This window comes from Hyperolius riggenbachi, chromosome 4, assembly GCF_040937935.1.
Source record: "Hyperolius riggenbachi isolate aHypRig1 chromosome 4, aHypRig1.pri, whole genome shotgun sequence".
Classification (NCBI taxonomy): Eukaryota; Metazoa; Chordata; class Amphibia; order Anura; family Hyperoliidae; genus Hyperolius; species Hyperolius riggenbachi.
In genome coordinates this window covers 240279902-240302724 of record NC_090649.1, presented here as the reverse complement: position 1 = coordinate 240302724, position 22823 = coordinate 240279902, and the positions used below count along the sequence as shown (strand labels likewise).

General features: G+C 41.2%; 1 protein-coding gene across 1 annotated transcript in view; it reads left to right on the top strand.

Moving 5' to 3' along the window:
* Positions 1-16862, top strand: part of TMEM30A (transmembrane protein 30A) — a 44899-nt gene extending 28037 nt beyond the window's left edge. Inside the window, exons 3-7 of the mRNA XM_068281502.1 lie at positions 287-394; positions 3690-3777; positions 5775-5918; positions 8081-8287; positions 10617-16862. Coding sequence (XP_068137603.1) covers positions 287-394; positions 3690-3777; positions 5775-5918; positions 8081-8287; positions 10617-10810 — 741 coding nt within the window. The 3' untranslated portion in view covers positions 10811-16862. The remainder of the gene's footprint in view (positions 1-286; positions 395-3689; positions 3778-5774; positions 5919-8080; positions 8288-10616) is intronic.
* The last annotated feature ends 5961 nt before the right edge of the window (positions 16863-22823 follow it).

Below are 22823 nucleotides of genomic sequence, written 5' to 3'. Positions count from 1 at the left end.
GTTATCTTTGCCTTTATCAATGTGATAAGGGCATAAAAGATTGATTTCCATAGCTCCCCCCCACCATCCTGAAGTGATGTTTTGTGGCTTTTGGTTATTGGATATTTGCTGGAAGAGATGACCTTCATTTACCTTCTGTTTTACTAAGACAGTACTTTAAGTTAAGGGATTTTTGATTCCTTTTAGCCCTCTAAATACATTGATAGCTCTCTATTAACTTAACTACATATCATCTGTATGTTTCTTAAAAACTTTTGTCAGTCTGGTTGATTCTCATTTGTTGCAGAGCAATGTGTTTGTGTATTATGGGCTGTCCAACTTCTACCAGAACCACCGCCGTTATGTGAAGTCCAGAGATGACAGTCAGCTGAATGGAGACAAAAACTCCTTAACAGTAAGTAATTTTTTTACAGAGCTACCACTTTGACTTTATACTCAATTGTATGAATTTAGACAGTCCCGTGCTTGTGTTGGTTTTCACCGTCGTTCCAAAAATACACTGATAGTTTAGCTAGTTCCTCCAGTTAGGCTACTTACACACCAAGACGTTGCGTTTTAGGGGACGTTATGGTCGCATAACGTGCCCCTAACGCAACGCGTGGTGGTGTTGAAGTTGGACGTCAGATTGAGCTGCGTTATGCAGCTCTCAAAGCAGCCGTTCCAGGTTAGTCATAGGAAGTCCGGATCTTTTTAAGGATTCGGATCTTTTGAATCAGATCATTGAAAAGATCCGGATCTTTGAACCAAATCATTTGAATCATTTTACTAGGGAAGCAGACTGGGTGAAATGATTAGCAGGACATGACTTTCCCTGCACTGTACATTCTGTATGTTCCTGTTTCTTCCAGACAGACATCCACTGTGAACCGAATCTTTAATTGTGATGATCCGGATGATTCGACTCATAAAAAAGATCCGGATCAAATGAACGATTAGTTCATGATCTGGACAACGCTACAGTCCTACCACGAGTCTCTGCAGTGCAGTGAATATTAATTAGCCATGTGGCTGGCTGCGGAGGAGGAGGGGAGACCACCTCCTCCAACATTACTGAGCATGTGCAAACAGTCTAACGTGGCTTAGCCCAGTGTAACGTACAGCATGCAGCACTTTGTTTTTGACGTGCTGCGTTACAATGTAACGCAACGTGTTACTGTGAACAAACATTGATTTTACAGTGCTGTGAGTTAGGCTGCGTTACTGGCTGCTGTAACGTGGGACTTTAACGTCCTACTGTGAAACCAGCCTTAATCTTAAAGAGGAGCTGTTAGGTATAGGGTTAGGTATAGGGTTTCACTGTCCACGTTTGGATTTCACTGAATTTTTATATAGTATTTGCAGAGAATGATGCTCCTGACAGCTCATGCCAGGTTCCATGTTTGTCTGTCTCCTATAAAGCCAATTGTGATGTCATATCCTCCCTGCTTCCTGATGGTTGGACTCACAAAAAAGATCCTAATGGTTCATGATCTGGACAACACTACTGTGCAGTGAATATTAATTAGCCATGTGGCTAGGAACAATAGCGGACTCATGCAGTATCCTCTAATGGAACATGTGTCCTGTGATTTTTCAGTGCTGTGAGAGCCTGTAACTTCCCACTGTGAAGGCAGCCTTAGGGCAGGATAGGAAAATGAAGGGGAGGACCCAAGGTAGTGCAGTGGGGAGAAGAAGCAGCCCCAGAATGCTTTGCAGTATCTGTTATGCCGCGTCCTGCTGGCCTCCTTAGGAGCTTGGGAATAACGAGCCTTGCTGTTCAGCACACATCAAATAAGAGATTTTTAACTTCAGTATTGCCTTTTTGGCTTCCTTCTAAACTGTTTTAACACCGGAGAATAGAGGTTTAAATTAGCTTTTGCAGCCTGACAGTTACTCTTTAAGCTACATACTCTCCTCGTGATGCAGGAAGATGGATCCAGCGATGTCTCTCTGGCGACGAGTGCTCCCCCGATCCATCTTCCTCCATCTTTTGGCCGACGGGTATGCATGACCAAATGCAACGTTGCATGGTGGGCACGGACAAGACTTCAAGCGATTGCGGTACTTTGTACGGGAGTCGTCGGGGATCTTAAAGATCCAATATGTTGTGATGGTCATTATCGCCATGCGATGCTAAGCGACGTTCGGTTGATCGTGCACCTGTACTCACGTGGCGTAAACAACTGCTCGTTGCTCAAAGAATTACCAGTCATTGGCAAAATCATTGGAAGAATCCCAAGATGGGTATGGCCTTAAGACTGGTGGAGACATTTGACTGTGACTATGGTAGGGATTAGGTTGTGAGCTCCTGTGAGAGAATTGTACTGCTTAATGCAGCACAAAGATATTGGAACAAACGCTTGTGCTGATCCCACCTGTGGTCTTCTCGTATTTGTTGAGTGCTGTAAAGAATGTATATGTTCAATCATACACCCCTATATTTCCATATAAATTATTGTTGCCATACATTGTGATATGGACACAATTTAAACAGTGTATTTGCCGGGAGAAATGGGCAAATAAAATATGTGGGTTTTAATAATAGTAGCATGTTTTTATTTTATTTTAAAAATATAATGGCTGCAAACTGAGAAATATTTTTTGCCCATTTTTTTAATTATTCCTGTTAAAATGCATTTTGAATAAAATAATTCTTAGCAAAATTTAATACCCAAAGAAAGCCTAATTGGTTGCAAAAAAAAAACAATGTATAGATCATTTAGTTGTGTTAAGTAGTAATAATGTTATTGCTGAATAAAAGGGAGGAGCGATGACAGGTGAAAAGTGCTCAGGTCCGTTAGTGTAAAAACCCCTTATGGTTGAAGTGGTTATGCATTGCATACAGTTACTGGGCTTTGCATTATGAGAACATATTTAAACTGAGATTTATACTATATTGGTAAATTCCTGCATATGACCTGCCCCTTTTAAATAAAAGAAACAAAAACTAAGCATGATTCTCATTTAGGTACATTTCCATTGTCAGACCAACCAGAATACCACTTGGGCCATCAAGCCTGTTTTAATAGCCGGCTTCTGTTTTGCCTTCAACAAAATTACATTTGATCTCATGGGTATGAAATCCCTGTATAGTTTTGAAACACATAGGTCTATTGACCCAAAGCTTGACAGTCCATTATAAAGGATGTTGATGCACTGAACAGGTTTTGTAAATGATAGCTTGAAACTAAAATAAAGGAACCAGGAAGTGTTATTGCTGGTGCTTTATGGCATGAATTATGCTATTTATAGGTGCTGCAGTTTGTAGACAAACGGTTTATCAAATGCCTTTTGTGTAGTGTATGTCTGTCCTGTAGTAATGCTGCTTGTTTTTTGTGGTTGGTATTTCCATTTCGTCAACTAGGTTCAATTTATGTAAGAGGCTGGGCACATTGTCGCATTTTTTAGCTGATTTGGGCAACATCAATGTGCAGTATATAGCGCCATCAGACACTGCACAGATTGTACTGTCTCATGGGAACACGTCTGTGCTGTGAAGCAGTGCATTCTGACAGTACACTTCTGCATGCCTTTTTGTGCACAGTGAAGTGCTGTTGAGGTCAGCACAGTAGCACAGGTCCCATGCAGTTCTGTACAATGTATGACCACGTTTTTGCACAGCAAGGTGAGAGTGTGCCTGGGCCCTAAGTTGTTTCTTGTAAAGAATGTTGTTAAATATTTACCCTAATGACTACATTTGTGCTCCTCAGAATCCCAGCAAAGAATGTGACCCTTATCGCACCAGTGACAACAAACCCATTGCTCCTTGTGGTGCTATAGCAAATAGTATGTTCAATGGTAAGTATCGTGTATAGCTGGGTGGATGCATTGGCACTGTTACAGTGGATCTTCAAGAATTTAAAAACCTATACCTTGCCGTCCCCTTCATATATATTTAAGTGGACCCAAATTAAAAATACAAGATTTCAGAAATAAAATTTATTTTCCAAATTATAATAATAAATAGCAGCCTTTTTTCAGCTGCATGATGACAAATATAAAATATTTATTTTACATGTATTGGAGGAACCCCTCCCTTCCTTTCATATTGCTGAGACAGAATCCTGCAGACTGGTGGAGGAGAAAAACAAACAAAAACAAAACGCAGGCTGCTACTGATGGCACAGGGGAGGTGATCTCAGCTTGTGAGATTTCATATAGATGACGCCCCTGTGAGGGAGGGTAGCTGATAACACACCCATGATCTAAACCTCCTACTAAGCTCAGAAGTAATGGCTGCCACCTGTATAACCGTAGTTATGAAAAGAGAAGGGTGAAAAGCATGCACTGAAATGCTCATAGGCTTGAAGGAGTGTTTATTTATCTTTGTATGTGTCAGAGTGGTGCAACTAAATATTTTGAATTACAAGGTTTGGTTTGGGTCCGCTTTAATACAATAATCTGTCATTCTATGACACCAACAATCTCTTAAATACCTTATTTTAATGCCTTGTTTTAATGCCAGCTATTTCCTGTTTGTGATGCATGCTGGGAGATGTAGTGCATGGATGCGAGTACAAAAACATACAATGCATGCTAACTAATGCAAGAAGCCTTACAAATCAAATTGAGTTGTGAGGCTGAACTTGATACACGATTTTTTTTTTTCAAGAGATAAATAACTTGTATTGAGAACTAGCTGTATCGCTTCCTGGATTATATATCTGCTGCTGTTCAGGAAACTGGGGAAATTCAGTATGTTATTGCTCCGAGGAAAAAACACAGGAAACCTAAGCTATGTGGAGAAGTGGCCTTACAGTAAGCTGTCAATACACTGGTTGTTGTGGGCAAAATATACATTCCTCTTAGATTATACTGTAATCTGATAAGAGAGGGGAATCTAGCTGATCGAATCCCTCCACACGCTGCACACAGATTTTTAATAGAAATTTTATTTAACAAATATGTTTAATATGTTAGTCCTAACTAAACCGCCGCATTCCTGCCGCTGTACACTATCTTAATCCCTCGTAACTCGCGGGGGGGCAATCCAGGCTGCGCTTCCGTGAGAGGCAGAGCTATGAGCCGCAGCTCTGCCTCTCAGTGCGTCTGTCAGTCCGGATCGCCGCCTCTCCCACCACCCCTTTCAGTCTTCCTTCACTGAGAGGGGTGGGGAGAGGCAGAGATCTGCCGCTGATGGATGCGTGTTGAGGCAGGGCTGCAGGTCCCAGCTCTGCCTCACACGGAAGCGCACAGGGCAGCAAAATCCACGACCAAGAAAGTCATGGATTTTGCAGGGGAGAAGGAGGGCGAGTTAGGGTGAATTTAGATAGATTACAGCAGCTGGAATGCGATGGTTTAGTTAGGGATAATATGTTAAACACATTTGTTAAATAAAAAGATGGGGTTTTTTGAGACTTCAGTGTCTCTTTAAGTCGGAAACACCTGATCTGCATGCTTGTTCAGAATCTATGGCTAAAAGCATTAGAGGCACAGAATCGGCAGTACTGGCCAGGCAAATGGTATGTTTAAAAATAAATAAATGTGTCAGCCTCCATATCCCTACAGGTTCCCTTTAACACTATTTCAGAATGAACGTTTATAGCACACTTACCGGTACTTACAGGTTATGTAAATACAAATAAGTATATGGTGTGGTTCTGGTCAGGGATTGGTAACTTGCAACAATACATTTTTTTTTTCACACTCAGTTTGTGGACTTCAGATCATAATTTTTAGTTTCTGGACCCCTGCTTGAGCTCCTAATCTAACTGCAATCCCTTCCAACAACGGAATGACTAGTTTATTCATATTTTCTCGCTGGCATTGATGACCTGCATTTTGTTCCTCTATAGACACACTCAGTTTGTCTGAGATCACTGATGGAGGAGAGAAGGCCATTAAACTAACCAAGAATGGCATTGCTTGGTGGACAGACAAAAACGTGAAATTTAAAAATCCAACTGGAAATACAACTGATCTTGCGGAAATCTTTAAAGGTAATTTCTTAATGACAAGCTTATTTAAGGAAGACTGGTTCTTTTTTTAAAAAAAAAAGAAAAAGTACTGTTGGTAATTCATGACAATTCAGTTTACAGCAAATCTGTGACTTTAGAAAAGGAAAAGGTTAGATTCTTACCTTGGTAGAGGGAAGCTTCTGGATCCTCCACAGGCTTCTCAAGTTCTGCTTGAGATCACTGCTGGACACGGGAACCCTCTCCAAGTTCGAGGCTGCGCTGCAGTCAGTGAATGAGCATGTCTGCACTGCATAGGTGTAGCACGATTTGCACCTGCACTGTAGTATGGAGCCACTCTAGCTCAGCGGAAAAAGCCAAGCCTAAGTGGCTTGGTATTATTGCACAGACGCGAGCCATCTTGCATCTGTGTAGTGAGATACCAGATTTTCCAGGAGATTTGGGGGTTCCCAGCACTGGAATCGGCAAGGTGGAGGGGGGGCGGGGAAGCCTCTGGATTATCCGATGACTTCTTGTACTGAGGTGAGTATCTAACTTTTGTCTTTTTTTTTAAAGTCACTGATGCCCTTTTTTGAGGGAAATGTCCTGTATATGGACACTTTCATCCAGTATCATGGCTGAGAAGAGAATGCATGTTCTCTGCACAGTTCTACAGTATTGAAGGGAACTGTTGTTATAGTCAGAAGCATGCTGCTCTTACCTAACCATCACCCTCAAGACAGCCCTGGTGTTCTGGCAGCATGATTTTTTTTTTCCTGATTTTAGTGTCTGAAACCTTTTTAAAAAGACTCTAAAATCTGGAAATAATCATACGGCTGGGGGGTTGAACTACATTGTGTATGCACACGTATATGTTCAGAATGATGTTTGAATTCTGCGTGTGCATGCGGAAGTGACATTTCACATGACATATGCACACATGCTCTAGAGCAGTGGTTCCCAACCTTTTATGAGGTATCGCCCTTTAGGGGAAGACGACTCACCCCCCTTCTCTTAGTACGGTATACCCTTACGCCAGGTGGTGGTGCCAGTGGAGGGGGTAGCGCTGTGACCTTGCCAGCTAAAAATAGCCGGTGACTCAACTACTTTGCGCCAATTCCCTTACCGGTGTAATGTCAGCTATTGCAGCCCCGCACGTTGTGCAGCCCCGCATGCGCAGTAGGAGCCTGCGTCCCATTAAATTGTGCAGCCACGTAAAACGTCCTAAATATCTCCGCTTCCGCACCACGTACACTCCCGAAATTTTCAGGGGAGGGAGGGGACCCCCAGATCTAGCTCTGTGCCGAATTGCAGCCCCCGAGCCCCGCTGGTTCCCGAGACTGATTGCAGCAAACCTATCTTGGGAACTAGCAGGGCTCGGGGGCTGCAATTCGACACAGAGCTAGATCTGGGGGTCCCCTCCCTCCCCTGAAAATTTCGGGAGTGTATGTGGTGCGGAAGCGTAGATATTTCAGGTAAATATCATCATCTAACTTCCCACTGAGCATGCGCGATACTCAGTGAGGAAGGCTGCTTCCAGGCTGCAATATCTGACATTACACCGGCGCGTGACCAACGAGCCCTGAGGAATTACGCAACTCTATCATGCACACTTGCATATTTTATACAGATCATATTTTTGCCCATAATTTTCTTAAAAACGAGTGACACTGCGAAACTTTATTTTTTCTGCCTTTTCATACTGATCGCCCCCCACAAATGTACCGCCCACCTTAGAACCCAAATCGCCCACCTGGGGGCGATCGCCCCCAGGTTGGGAACCACTGCTCTAGAGCAATGTTGTTCAAAAGACCTTGTACGCATAGGCCGACTGTACAATACCTTCTCAAGAGTCATATGAAGGCCAGCTGCCCGCCATGATGCCCATGAATGAATCTCCTAACCCCATGATTTCAGGTCCTTACTTATTAGGGAAGAGTCCGATCATTGCTTTGGCACACCCGGTGCCTACATAGATAGTGGTGTACAGTACTCGGCTTCCTTTGCTGTGAGTCTGTGGATGGAGATAAGGTAATTTTCACATAAAAAACAATAACAAAAAATCACTTTGGTAAAGAGTAACATTGTTAGAAATCCATCATTTTTCAGATTGATTGAATGATTAATGTTCATGTGTGATCTGGAAAGGTTAGTTATAATTAGCTGAACTTTTTTTTACATGCAATTTCTTTTCCATATTCTTTTAGACACAACAAAACCAATTAATTGGAAGAATCCAGTATACTTGTTAGATCCTACAGACAGAGACAACAATGGATTTGTCAATGAAGACTTTATTGTATGGATGCGTACTGCAGCATTGCCGACATTCAGGAAACTTTATGCCCTAATAGAAAAGGCTGATTCTCAAGTAGCTTTGAAGCCAGGCAATTACTCTCTTCGTATTGAGTACAGTATCCTTTACAAAAAAAGATTGATTTTACTGTTTTGTGGTCGGTTTGGGGTTTGTGTTTATTTTTTTTAACTTGTGGCTTTTCTGAAATACAGAGGTGTTAAAATGAAAGTTTAATGTTTTTCCGGACTGCTGTAGTTGAAATCTTTGTCCTGTTTGTGGCCGCTTATTTCTGACGGGACATAGATTTCAACATTGACACTGCGCGTTCTCGCCGCTCCTGTCGATCGCGGCCGCTCTGCCCATGCCGCAGCTCACTCGTCCTGTCGTCCATATGACGGCAGAGTTCTGTGAGCCAGTCAGGAGACAATTTCATTAGCTCCTGACCACGATCACTGTGAGCCAATCCTATTTGCTTAAATTGATGACAGGGTCAGGAAACAATGAAACCGGCTCACAGAGCTCTGCCGTCATAGTGAAGGCAGACTTGAGGGGCCTGCGGCAATTCGTCAGTAAGCTGTGTTTTGTGGTACAACCAGTCTCTGATCCTTAAGGGGCCAGAGACTGCTGGTATGGAAGTGGTTAAGAAAAAAATTAAAACATGAACTGTAAGTAATAGGAGACAAAACAAATCCTAAATATCCAGATGTGATCACTGTCGCCTCCACAGTGAGGATGCACGCTTGTTGATGAGATTCTGTGGCAATATCTGATGTAGCTACGGCTGCTGGCTCACTTGAAAAGGATATGTGACCTTGAATTGTTCAGAGGGAGCAAGATTTAGAAACCACATACATCCTATGAGCACTTAAAACGTAGTTTCAACCAGAATGCTATCCTGAAATGTATGTTTATGGATCTATACATCACTTCTTAAGGGGAACCTGAAGCGAGTAAATGTTTTAAAAAAATAAACACATGACCTAGCTGCAAATGAATATTACATACTTACCTCACCGTCAGTTCCTCTCAGCTCACCATTTTCTTCTTACAGTGATCCCTTCCAGTTCTGACAATATTTTGTCAGAACTGAAATATACCAGTTGCTGTCTGTTATATATCAGCAGCTGTCAGTTACATCTGAATGTGCAAGGTAATGTCCATGTTTCCCTATGGCTCAAGTGGGTGATATTACAGTTTAACAGTGTGCTGACGAGGAAGCTTTTATGGGGTAATGGCAATTTTTAAAATGGAGGACGGAAAAATTTCATTGATCACAGTGGACAAATGGGACGCAGGAGAGGAAAACGAGATTGAATAGTAGACTACGCAGGAGGTAAGTATGACCTGTGTATGGTTATTTTGACTTTTTTTATTTTCAGTTCAGGTTCTCTTTAACATTATCTGCAAATATGGATATAGCTATTTAGAACAATTTGCTGTTATTTTATGCTATTCACATATTCAAAAATCACCAGCTGTTTCACCTAAACGTAAATGTAATGCACATTTGAATAAGCATGTGTGATTTAGGGCTGGTTCACACTTGAACAGATGCAGAACGGAGACTGTAAGTGTGTTCCATCCGTTTTGCATCCGTCCATTCCATCCTCTCCTGCATCGATCATGTCCACCCGTATGCACCACTGCTCACCTGTCCCGCCCCCGCCATTCGGTCTCTTCTAAACAGCCCGGAGGCCATCAGAAGCATGGGGCTCTCCATAGGCTGCAGCAGGCCAATTCTCCCTAGCCAGAAAAGAAGATTTGAATCTTGCGCTGCTGGACAATCACTTTGGCTTTAAAGTGTAGGTAGGGGATATCTTTTTTTTTTTTGTGTGTGCACTATAGCGCTGCTTCTCCATTGGGTGGCTCCAGAAGAATCTGCTGTGGTCTGGGAGGCCGCCCACATCATCCCTCTCCCCTCAGTCGGGCCAGGACCTTGGGACCGCTGCTGGAAAACTCTGGTGCTCGCTTGGAAACGGTGAGAGGTGTGGGGGGCGTGACCTCGTAACGCTTGTGCCCAACGTCTCTACCAGTTTCGGTGTAGTCCACGCCTACCTTGCAAAAGACCAATGGGAATCCTCAGCACCAGGGAGAATTTTCATTGGTCCAACATGAACCAATGAGTTTTTTTCCTGATGCTGAGGATTCCCATTGGTCTTTTGCAATACTTTTTTTAAGCAAGTGTGAACCGGCCCTTAGGCTACGTTTACAGTGACACATTGCGGTGCGTATACCGTGTATGCTTGACTGCAGCTGTTAGCAAGTACACAGAAAAACAGTGTGTGCGTTTTTCCTGTTCAGTTTGTAATTGGCAGCAGAAACGGGTACCCCGCATATCATTCTGTACTAATCAATTATAGACTTATGGTTTTTAAAATTTTCTTTTATTTTTACTGTCTTATTTCAACATCCTCTAAAACGAACTGATTTTCCTATACACTCCTCAGACTACCCTGTTCTCAGCTTTGATGGAAGGAAGAGAATGATCCTCAGCACAATCTCCTGGATGGGGGGAAAGAACCCATTTTTAGGAATTGCGTACATGACTGTGGGTTCCATCTGCTTTTTCCTGGGTGTCGTGCTGCTCATCATACACACCAAATATGGAAATCGCAACAACAGTGCCGATATCCCAAATTAATGGTTTGCGTCCCGCCTTGCATGTGCATCTAAGTCAGTCTGCACTGCTTGTGTGCTAGCGTTCTGCTGTAGTATATTGAATTATTGAATGCTATTTATTTTCTTACATGAGGTCTTTTTATTTGTTGTACCCTGAAAGAATTCTACCAGTTATTAGTGACCTGACTCGGATGTGTGCTATAGAGAGATTTTATCTACAAACACTTTATGTGATTTTTTTTTTTCCCTTCAGATTCCTGATCTATACAAACTGAAAAGGTGGTTTTTAATACTTGTATGGCAGTGAGCAGTGTCTTTAAAGACAGTTTGATGCTAATTAAAGTTCACAATGCTAATACAAGTTAGTGTATTCTTATTGACTCACATAAAACCTATGTTAGTAAAGTTTGTAGTGCGCCCACAGGACAGAAGAATGGCTCCAGAATACAGCAGGTGGTGTGTTTATTAGAGGTGTAGGCTACATACGCGCTTGCATTAACTATCACCGGAAACAGTTGTGATCATTTAAAGTGACAGTTTATAAATGGTTACTGTATAATAGACACTCTTTGTCCATCTGCCAGAGTATTATGGAAACAGGCACCTACCCCCTTCTCTGCCCCACCCTCCCCTTCTGCTGCAGTGACAACAAAAAAGTGGTGTCATTTGTGAACCAGTGCAACAGATCATAAACGACCACATCAAGAATTCAGGGTGCTTCATGTACACTAATGAGCATTAGTGCAATGCAGATAAGGGCTGGGCAGACAACATCAATGAATACATATTGCATTATCTGCATTTTAAACAATTTGGACTATCTGAAGAGTACAAATTAGTGCTGTGGCCTTCAGCAGACGTTGAGATTCCCGTTTGTAATAGTATTTGTGTGCATGGGTGCTAGTGTGATTTACTTATGAAATCCTTATGTACCTACATTTAGATATGCACAGGATAAATGTGAGTGCATTTCTTTGTTTCTATAAATACTATTTTTACTATATCTATTCTACTGTAGTTTTAGTTTACTGAAAGTTCAAAAATAAGTAACCTAAAATTGGAGTACAACAGGCTGAGTTGAGAAAGTGTTTTGCAATGCCCCCTGAATATGCCCCTGTGCATTCCATCTTTATTATTAGTAAACTAGAGCTAACAGTGCACCCATTCTGTTTCAGAAGTAATTGCAGTGACTAACTAAATCCTGTCCCCTCATATGCCTTCACAGTGTGGCTACAAACATTGGGTGAAGGCTAACCTTTAGTTTGACATCCTTACGTTGGACTTGGTCTGTTGCATGCTCTGGCCTTGTGATGTTGGGTGACAGGAGCCAACTCTTTGTTGGTAGGAGAGCGTAGCTAGGTCTGGATTTCTCTGGGTGGTCTCTTTCATGATCAGTACATGTAGCTGCAGGGGTTGTACAGGCCTGGAGAAGAGCATCAGTGAAATCACTGGTGATACAGGTGATGTCTACATTTTATTGGAAACCATGTAAGGTTATATTACATTTTGCTTTAAACAAACTATTCACAGTGTAAAGATGAGCTATCTCCTGCTGTTTACTGGAACAGGAAACAAATACTGGCAGTTAGATGAATAAGGGAGGAAGCAGAAGGTGATTGGTAGCTGTAGCCAATTAAATGATGTGAAGCTGGGAGTCTAGGTTGTTTATCACAATCTCTTTTAGATGTGGAGGTCTAGGAGTGGATGTAGTGTCGCTGAAGCCAAGCTTACTATACTGCAAGTATAAAATACTATGTAGATGAAAAAACTCAAAGCCAATGATGAGTCCCTCTTACACACATCTACTTGGTCCTCCACTAGTTCCATTTTTCCTGTACATATATGTACACTACATATACTATTATATTTTCCACAAAATGTAAGTCACTAACTTTTTTTAATGTGTGTGTGTGTGCATTGTTCTTAGTTGTCCCTCAAGCACTGCTGCCATATCTGTTGTAGTGTTTGAGTCACAATCATAGTGCACTACAACCAATTATTTTCTGCTGATTGTAGCACAGAAACACTTTACTTGGTCAACACCTCTTCATCATCCTCATACTAACCTAGGAAATGATCTGAGTTCAGTAGCTTGAAGAGGCCATGGCATTTTGTAAATATTGATGTAATTATTTTACAGCTTTGTAGAAAATGTTCTTATATTTAATGGTTCATAATCAGAAGTATCTCAATGTTCCTTTTCACAGACCTACGACACCTCTCTGCTCAGGGTGTTTACTGGAGTCCTACTCCTCCGTACACGCTCAATACAGGTTGGGTTAATTGAATACACGCTGCTGTGCATTCATTCATAAGCAGTGCATGCAGATTAGGGGATACCAAACCGCATAGCACTACAGACTTGAAAATCCCGTTTACAAAAGAAATACATTTTGTAAAATCTATTTTAACTGTGAGCTGCTTACAGGTCTGCATTTTTCATGCTAGGTTCACTGTAGGATGTGGTGGTGCTGTGCTATAAAGTCTTATAACACAGCGTACCACAATGCAATTAAGTCTTTTCGACGTTCACAGTGTTACGTTAGCGTTGCATTGTAACGTAACATTGTGGTAACGCACTGCTGCAGTGTGTTACCTCTAAACGCATGTTACCAGGTACAGGAAAGCATACTTTTCATTGCTTTTATGCTTTACTGTACCTACTTTATGCGACGGTAATGCAGAGTTAATTTGCGATACCACTTTTTTGTTGTGTTGCTACTTTACAAAGCAACGTCCTTCTGTGAACCTAACTTCAGTCATTTAGGAAATCACAGAAAAGACTGAGTAGATTGGAAAACCTTGCCTTGGTATTCTGTGCTAGAAACCTTGCCTTGGTTATCTGTGCTAGAGTCTGATTCATCCTCCACATACAAGGAACAAGAGAGCTCAGCTGAGCCAAGTGAGTTTGGTTATTAGGCAGAATAAAAACCAGGGACTTTCAGATCACGTCTACTTTTCACTGCCCTCAACTGTAGCTTGTGTATATGTTGATCACTTCATGAGATATATCGCACATTCCCTCTACACGCTTTTTTTTTTTTTTTTTACTTACATTTCAAACTGAACACCTGAAATGTATCTGTACAGAGATTCATTGTAATTTTACTTTTGTTTTGTTCAACTATTCATATGTAAATGATTGCAATGGAAGTGTCAGAATTGCTATATCTTATTTACTGTTCTTCCTCCTTCAAGCCCTTTATTGCGTGTGAAGATGCTGCAACATTGCTGCACCCTGCTGGAAAAAAAGCATCAATAAAATCTTGGCTTTGGGCATAGTTTCCTGCTGAGCAGCATTTTCACACTGCGACAGATATGCGTAAAAGTTATCTACCATGCTTAGTGTTTATGTTGTCTTTTTAGCTGTGTATTGCTTACCAGGAGAAGGGGTAAATTATATTTGTACAGATAAGCAGCAGCAATGACTTTCCTTTTTATCTGATCATTCCTTTTATCTTTCTATTTCATGGATTGTGTTGTGATTTTAATCACTTTGCGTATTGATTGTACAAAAAATAAGTGTTTATGCTGGCTATGATTGATTGTGAAAATACAGCAAACGTATATTTTTAGTTTTTAAACAAGGTCTCCAGATTAGTGTCTGTTACATAACTGCAAGACTGGAGAATTTGTGTGAAGCCTCATACACATGGTACAATTTTTCATCAGGTCGACTGCTAATCTGATAAGAAGTTGCATTGTGTGTAGACGTCCAAATTGTTCGCAATCAGTTTTGCGTTAACTACCCATCGATCGCAAAATCGCTTGGACTGGTCAGAAATTATCTGGTCGATCTGATGGAAAATTGTACCATGTGTCCCCAGCTTTAGTCTGCTTGCCTTGAGGAATTCCCAGGCCTGTACACACAGGAGCATCATTTCCTCCTTAGTCACATAGCTTGATGCCTAGGCACTGACTCGTGCTGGGGGTTATTGCTTACTGCCCAGTTCAGTGTATAAAGTAGTGTGCCATTGTACAGAAAATACAGTCTGCCAAAGTCCATTGTTCACACAGCTACAATATGTGTGCATGACAGCCCATAGTGTACAAAGGAATTCATAAGAACATGTTCAGTTCTATAGAACTAATCCTAATTGAACAGTTGTAAAACTTTTCAGAAGATTTAAGGTGGCCACACACGATACAATAAAATGATCCGATTTTACAGTATTCGATAAAAATGATCGTACGTCTCGAAAAAGCTTTTTTTTCATTCGACTGAAAAATCCGATCGGATTTCCCTTTTTTTTTCGATTTAAATCGATCCGGAATGCCAGATATTTCTCTTCAATTTCTACTTAAGATTGTATGGTGTGTGTTGGATTGTTAATTTATGAATATACACACCCTAGCAATTTTCTCTGAGTTTCCAATCAGTTTTATCATAATTGAGGAAAAAATTGAACATAGGTGTGTGGTACATTGGTCATATTTTTGAAATGTTACAATCAGTCAGAAAAATTGATTGCAATTCTTAAATTGAACAGATATTTAAAAAATTGTATGGTGTGTGGCCACCATTAGGCTGGCACATGCTATCTTTAGGGGATGGTTAATGTGCTGCAAATAATTTTGAGTTAATGCAGGATTATGTAAATAAATGCAACTTGAAAATGGACCAATTGAATGCTGCAGAATTGGAGTTCAATTCGTCCATTTTCAAGCTGCATACAAGATTTGCAAAATCCTGTATTGGAACGATCTGCATCTCCTTGACCATTGCTAGATATTTGTGTAATTGTACAATTCTATGTAATGTTCTGTGAGGCAATCAAAATGTCTGTAACATGCGTAACTTTAGTCCTCTACACACAACTTTTCAGTGCTGAATAAGATATTTACTAACTATTATTGCATAAAAAAAAATGTATTGCTGAAAACAAATCGCTTCATGGCCAGGTTTAAGATGTGTATTTGATATACTGGAATTTTGTTCCTTATTATGCGGTTATTTTCCTGTGTGTACAGTGTGTTCTTTACAAAGCAGCAATATCGATAGTCCTATCTCTATTCCTGGTGGAAATTATTACCGCTTATGTAACATACTAAAGTATTTATTGTGCTTACCAGTTCAGTTATATTATGCTGCTGTGGAAGTACTAAATTAGCAGAGTTGCATTTAAGCCATTGAATTTAAAGTATTGATGTTAACACTCAGTTCAGTCACGTGACAATTCGTACAGGGACCACAGACTGCCATACACATATCGATATTCACTGGCAAATCTGAGAGAAATCAATGAGCCACCTCGATCATAAATTCAGTCAATTTACAGCAAAAATAAATGAAGGTTATGATCGGACAGACAATTTTAACTGAACGGCTATGGTGGTATATTGACAGCATATTGAAAAAAATTGTGGCTTTTTTTTTGGGGGGGAGGGATTCGGGGGCGATTCAGATCAGAGTGGGAATGATCTGTTTGGCACATTGGGTGGCAATCTAAACGTGTATGGCCACCTTAAGGCTTATTTTTTTCATCCAGGTGCTGCTGTTTTCCACCAGGCTAAACCACTGGTAAACCTGCCAGGTTGCTCTTCAGTTGGTGTTCAGGGAACCCCTTTCCCTCTTGTATATGCATTGAGGTGTTTCTGACCTCACCCACACATACTGTTCCTAATAACCTGGCATCTGTACCTAGCCTGGCCTGGCAGCCAGCAGTTCTCCCTCTTTGTGCTTCTATTACAGTATGTCCTACCTACAGAACAATTCTTAATGTACTCCAAACTTATGCTTACATTCACTGAGGGGACTCCCCAACCATAAATCCCAGGAGGAACCTGCAAGGCAGCAATTGTTAATGGCATAACATTTAAAGGTGTCTTATGTGCTGACTGAGTATTAATTTATTCACTGTCTGATAATGATTATCATAATTTTTTTGCAAATTCAGAAGACATTTACAAGTAAGCCCTCGGAATTGTATGTCCTCATGTTTCCTGTCACAACTGGTTCAGTGTTGAAATGGCTGTGTGACTCGTTGGCTGAAATTGTTAAACTGATTCCATGTTACATTGGCCATTTTATTCTTTTGTTCCCTTTTTCTGGATAATAAATTCTCTTAAAGATGGTTGCACGTCTTTTTTTTTTTTAAGAAGTTATGGTTCAAGTGGAAAATGGATTTTATTTTGGAATGTCAAATGATTACTACTATTAAAGTGTACAGTACACTTTAATAATGTACAAAAATGTGCCCCTAAGGGGTACTGACTTTAGGAGAGGGAAGCCTCTGGAGGCTTCCCTGTCCTCCACCCGCCCGTTCCAGTGCTGCAACCCCCTAGAAACCCTTTAACGGCTCTCGCTTGCGCACTTCAACAGACCTACTCGGGCTCTAGCATAAAAAGCCAAGCCCGATTGCGTCCTTGATACTGCGTATACTGCATGCACAGTAGCACGTATATGATCTGGCTCGGTTCTTTTCACTGTAACCCAAGCCTTAGCTTAGTGTTCCATGGTACTGCGCAAGTACGTTGTGGCTGTGATTCAGGGGTCTCAGCACTGGATCGGGCCAGTGCAGTAGGACAGAGAAGCCTCTGGAGGATCTAGAAGCTTTCCCCTTCCAAGGAATCAATCCCTGTACTGTATCAAAGTATAACTGTAAGAGCAAAAACATAAGGCGCTCATAAGATCTTTATGCTTCTTTGTTTACAGTGTGAAGGCTTGCAGGCCTGTGTTTCATGATACTAACAGTGGATGCTGGCTGTAGCATAGAAATTGTGCCGCAATCTCCAGGACTAAGCTTCATTGAGGCCTGGGACCCACTAGCAGCACTATTCTGATCGCTTGTGATTTGAAAAGCTAATGTAATGCTATGGGTGTGATCCCATTTAAGGGATGCGATTTTGCCAAAAATCATCTGTAGCTTTACATTAGCAAGCACTTAACAAATCACAAGCGCTTAGAAATGAGCTGCTAGTGGGTCCCAGGCCTAATGCTGGATACTCACGGTATAATTTTCCGTGCAATAGATGCATCCGATTGATAAAATCCCTTATGTCTGATATTACTCCCGATCGATTCTGTGCTCGATTTCTCACAGCAGTGAATAGCAAAAGATAAGAAAAATGAGCGAAGTTATGAGAATTGAGCAGAAAAACCGATCAGGTTAAAAAATTGTACTGTGTGTACCCAGCATAAGGCAGGGAGCACTTTTTTTTTTAACTGCCATGTGTTTTGTGCACTAGCCTTTGAATTAAATGGCCCACTCAGGAACTGAACTTTGGTCATCACGTTTGTTTGGGTTCCATGTTTACAATTTTCGTGCACATTTCCAATTTCTAATGTTTTTTGCTGCAGTCTGGAAAATTGTGAACGAATGTGGAAAATTGCACATGGTAAGCACAAAGGTGACTGCATTGGAAACCTCTAAATCGCACACTGAAATATAAGCAGTGTGCTCCCTTCCTCAATCTAATGCAGAGTGGAGCAGTAAGCAGAAGTTGTGGCACAATCTGCACAAGTGCTGGTGGCATGCGGCAGTTGTGTAGAATACAGAGATAGCAAAGGATCTGCTAGAAAGGAGGTGAGTATTATTACTAGGGATGGTCAATGAGATACATTCAATTATATGCAGCTTGAAATTGGACTAATCAGAATATCTTCACGGCGATTTTTATTGGTCCAAGTTCAAGCTGCAAAACATTTACATGAAATTTGAATGCAAGGAGAAATTATTTGAACTTCATTAATCATCCCTAAGGCGTATGCTCTGTTCTACCCACTAACCATTTATTTTATTTTTTTTGTTGGGGTGTTATGTTTTTTTCTATGGAACAAGATTACCACCGCTCACCACCCCCACCGACTTGAGCAGGACCATGGGAAGCCAGGCCACACAGACGTTGTAGGAGGAGAAAGATCTGCTCGACCAGTACAATGAAAGTCCAATCTTTATTTGAAAGTGGACATGGCAAATTAGCTCACGTGTATTGGAGCTTCTCAATTGCTCCTTGGTCATAACTAAAAATGCTGTCATAGGAGCCATAATTTATACATGCACAGCTCCACCCATAAAGGGTGATCCTTACAGTGTGATATGCAGGTACAACATTTTCTTGAAGATATATTACATAAATAGCAAAGTGCATAATAGTATACAAAAAGTGCTCTATTAAGAACAAACATACCATTAGTAGCCTGTGTGAACAGAGCTGTGTAGGTACAGCACAAAATCGAAAAAGGAAAAGAGGCATCACACAAACAAACAGTAAGGTGCTTATCATTAAATTACCAGAGCTGTATTAAAGGAAATGTTAAAATACAAACCCGGGCTTCCTCCAACCCCATACGCATGGATCGTTCCTACTCCGCTGTCCTCAGTCTTCCTGCAGCTCCGATACCAGGTCCCTGCACTTCTGTCAGTCGGAGCCAATCTTCCTGGTATCGGAGCTGCGGGAAGACTGACTGCAACATGGGAGCGATCCATGTGTATGGGGCTGGAGGAAGCTCCTGGTATGTATAAAACATTTTGTTTAATCCAGCTCTGAGTCCCTTTAAAGGGCATAAAAAAGACTTGCATCCCACCTGGAATTTAGACCATCAGTCCCTAGTTGCCAGATCCAAAATGTTTTCACATCCATGTTTTTTCTGTGCAAACGAGTTTAAATACTACAGCTCCATCATGCATGGATAAAATAGCAGCATACCAGTGACACCAAGAATGCAAGAACAGATCTCCCTGGCTTTAGGCCCAGCTCACACTACAATGGACACAGCCACTCCACTACTGTGTCTTACTCTGTACCATGCCAGAGATTTGATGTGGTCCACTGCAGGGTCCAGAGTTGACGTGTTCCAGTGTCTGCATCAATACCAGAGCCAGTTATTCAACATGTGAATGTGTCTGTGCAAAATAATATCCATTGTACTTGTCCACTGCAGTACAATGTTGTAAAACACCATATGATGAAAATGTTGTATGCTTGAAAATTGAACAATCAAATCTTGACAAGGTGGAATTTAGTCTATTTTCAAGCTGTTAAATTTGTATTAAGAAGGAATTATTTGCATCTGCTTAACCACCTCTGTAATTCACAAGCCAAAGACAATGGCCTCAATTCACTAAGCTTAACTCCTGTCTTTAATAACTCTTCTGAGCTGTTTTACAGTTATCACCATGGTGATATAATTGTGATAACTGTAAAACAGCTCAGAAGAATTATTAAAGACAGGAGTTAAGCTTAGTGAATTGAGGCCAATGTGTCTTTTTTTATCTGGCAGCTGGGGAGGGATGGGGGTTGCTGAAGGCCAGGGGAATCTACCTTGCCAACCTATACTGGGGTAACTATACTAGCTACTTATACAAAGGGCAACAATATTGGCCACCTATACTGGGGGCAACTATACCTGGCTACCTTATACAGGGGACACCTATACCTGTCTACCAACCTACCTATACTGAGGGTGAACATTTTTGGTTGCTGTGCGATCATTCCAAGGAAGGGGGGGCATCCTCACAAGTTTGCCTCAGGCAGTGAAAAGTCCAGAACCGGTCCTGTCTGTAGGTGAAAGAAAGCATTTTGTGTAATTCATATTCTATGAAAAATAGTTGAATCAAATTCTGTTAGGGTACAGTATGTAAACTTAAAAGCACAACTTTAGGTGCTGCTGGAAGGAGTGGGAAGAGGTCACTGTAGATGCTACTAGGGGGCAGTGAGAGGTCACTGTGGGTTCTGTTGTCAAGGAGATATCATACAAGTATCTTACTGGCTCCCACCCAGGAAAACAGAATTAGAGGGTCCTCTCATCCAGGGTTACACTTAGATACAGGATTTTATCAAAAAATTAGCATATTGTGATAAAGTTCATTATTTTCTGTAATGTACTGATACACATTAGACTTTCATATATTTTAGATTCAAATACACACAACTGAAGTAGTTCAAGCCTTTTATTGTTTTAATATTGATGATTTTGGCATACAGCTCATGCAAACCCAAATTTCCTATCAAAAAATTAGCATATTTCATCCGACCAATAAAAGTAAAGTGTTTTTAAAACAAAAAAAGTCAACCTTCAAATAATTATGTTCAGTTATGCACTTAATACTTGGTCGGGAGTCCTTTTGCAGAAATGACTGCTTCAATGCGGCGTGGCATGGGGGCAATCAGCCTGTGGCACTGCTCAGGTGTTAAAAAAGCTTAATGGAGATGGATTTCATTTTTCAGCACGACCTGGCACCTGCTCACAGTGCCAAAACCACTGGTAAATGGTTTACTGACCATGGTATTACTGTGCTCAATTGGCCTGCCAACTCTCCTGACCTGAACCCCATTGAGAATTTGTGGGATATTGTGAAGAGAAAGTTGAGAGACGCAAGACCCAACACTCTGGAAGAGCTTAAGGCCGCTATCGAAGCATCCTGGGCCTCCATAACACCTGAAAAGTGCCACAGGCTGATTGTCTCCATGCCACGCCGCTTTGAAGCAGTCATTTCTGCAAAAGGATTCCCAACCAAGTATTGAGTGCATAACTGAACATAATTATTTGAAGGTTGACTTTTTTTTTGTTTTAAAAACACTTTTCTTTTATTGGTCGGATGAAATATGCTAATTTTTTGAGATCGGAAATTTGGGTTTTTGTATGCTAAAATCATCAATATTAAAACAATAAAAGGCTTGAACTACTTCAGTTGTGTGTATTTGAATCTAAAATATATGAAAGTCTAATGTTTATCAGTACATTTCAGAAAATAATGAACTTTATCACAATATGCTAATTTTTTAAGAAGATCCTGTATGTCCAGGATTCTTGTTGTAGCTACCCTTTCTGCTCAAGTCCACCCATATTACTGAGCCATCAATGAGGCTTTAATTTCAGAGAACAAAGAGCGTTGTCAGAATTTGTTTGAGCTTTTCAGGTCCCTCAAAGTGGTTTTCTGCTTCTTTCTTTCCTTTAGCCAAGTGGTTGAAGCAAGAGGCCTACTCGGCAACTTACTAAAATATCCCAATAATGTAAAGTTTTGCATGGTAAAGGTTAGCCTCCACGCCTTCCCTGCTGCTGTCAGAGCTTCCCAATTCAATTTAGTGTTTTTTCTTACACAGTGAATAGTTGCATATTGTGGATATGCGCCTCTTTCCATCTTTATTGAGTAATTATGGGGCTGTGCTACACAGCATACTACCATAGTCATTAACAGTGCTGAACGTTCTGTGCTTCTCGGCACCACTAACACTGAGTGGGCCCAAAAAAAAGTACCTGCATTTGCCCTTGTTGGCAAGGAAGCAGCATATTTATAGGTAAAAATAAAACAAAAAACCTAGCCTGAAAGAAAACTGCATACTTGCCAAATACAATCGAATTTTCTGTGGTACCTACTTCCCTGTCCTGTGCTGCTGCAGAGGTAACTGAATCAAAGTGATGTGCTAGCCCCAACCCCTGAATTACATCGGGTGTGGCTAAATACCTCAAAGCCACATAACACCAGTTGTGGATGGTGCAACGATTGTGGGCAGGAGTGAAAATAGCCAGGCAACATTTCAGTGTGCCATGCATGACAACACCATTGTGTGTTTGACTTGTGAATAGAAGAGGGGAGCTGTGAAGGACAGTGAGGATAGGCAGTGAAAAGTGACTAAGGCTGCTCAGATGCCAAATCCCAGGGAACGATATAGTCTTTCCTGGATTATTTTCTGAGTTCCATAATATCGTGTGTAAATAGCAGCAAGCGGACATGAACAAGAGATATGTTTTCCTATCTAAGGTCTGGAACCCATAAGGAGCGCTTTTCTGAGAGCTTTGTAATTTGAAAAGCTCTTGCTAATGTAATGCTATGGGTGTGATCCAACTTGATTGATGTGATTTTAGAAAAATCCCTCATAGCATTGCATTAGCAACATGCCCCTGATCTATTCAGGGGTGCCCCAGATGTCCCCAAGAAAGAATAGAGGCACCCAGCATGCCCCACAGAGGCAACACAGCACCCAGCATAGCACTACACAGCACCCAGAATGGCACTACAGCACCTAGTGTTCCCCATAGAAGCACCATAGCACCCAGTGGCACCACAGCACCCCCTCAATGGGGGGTATGC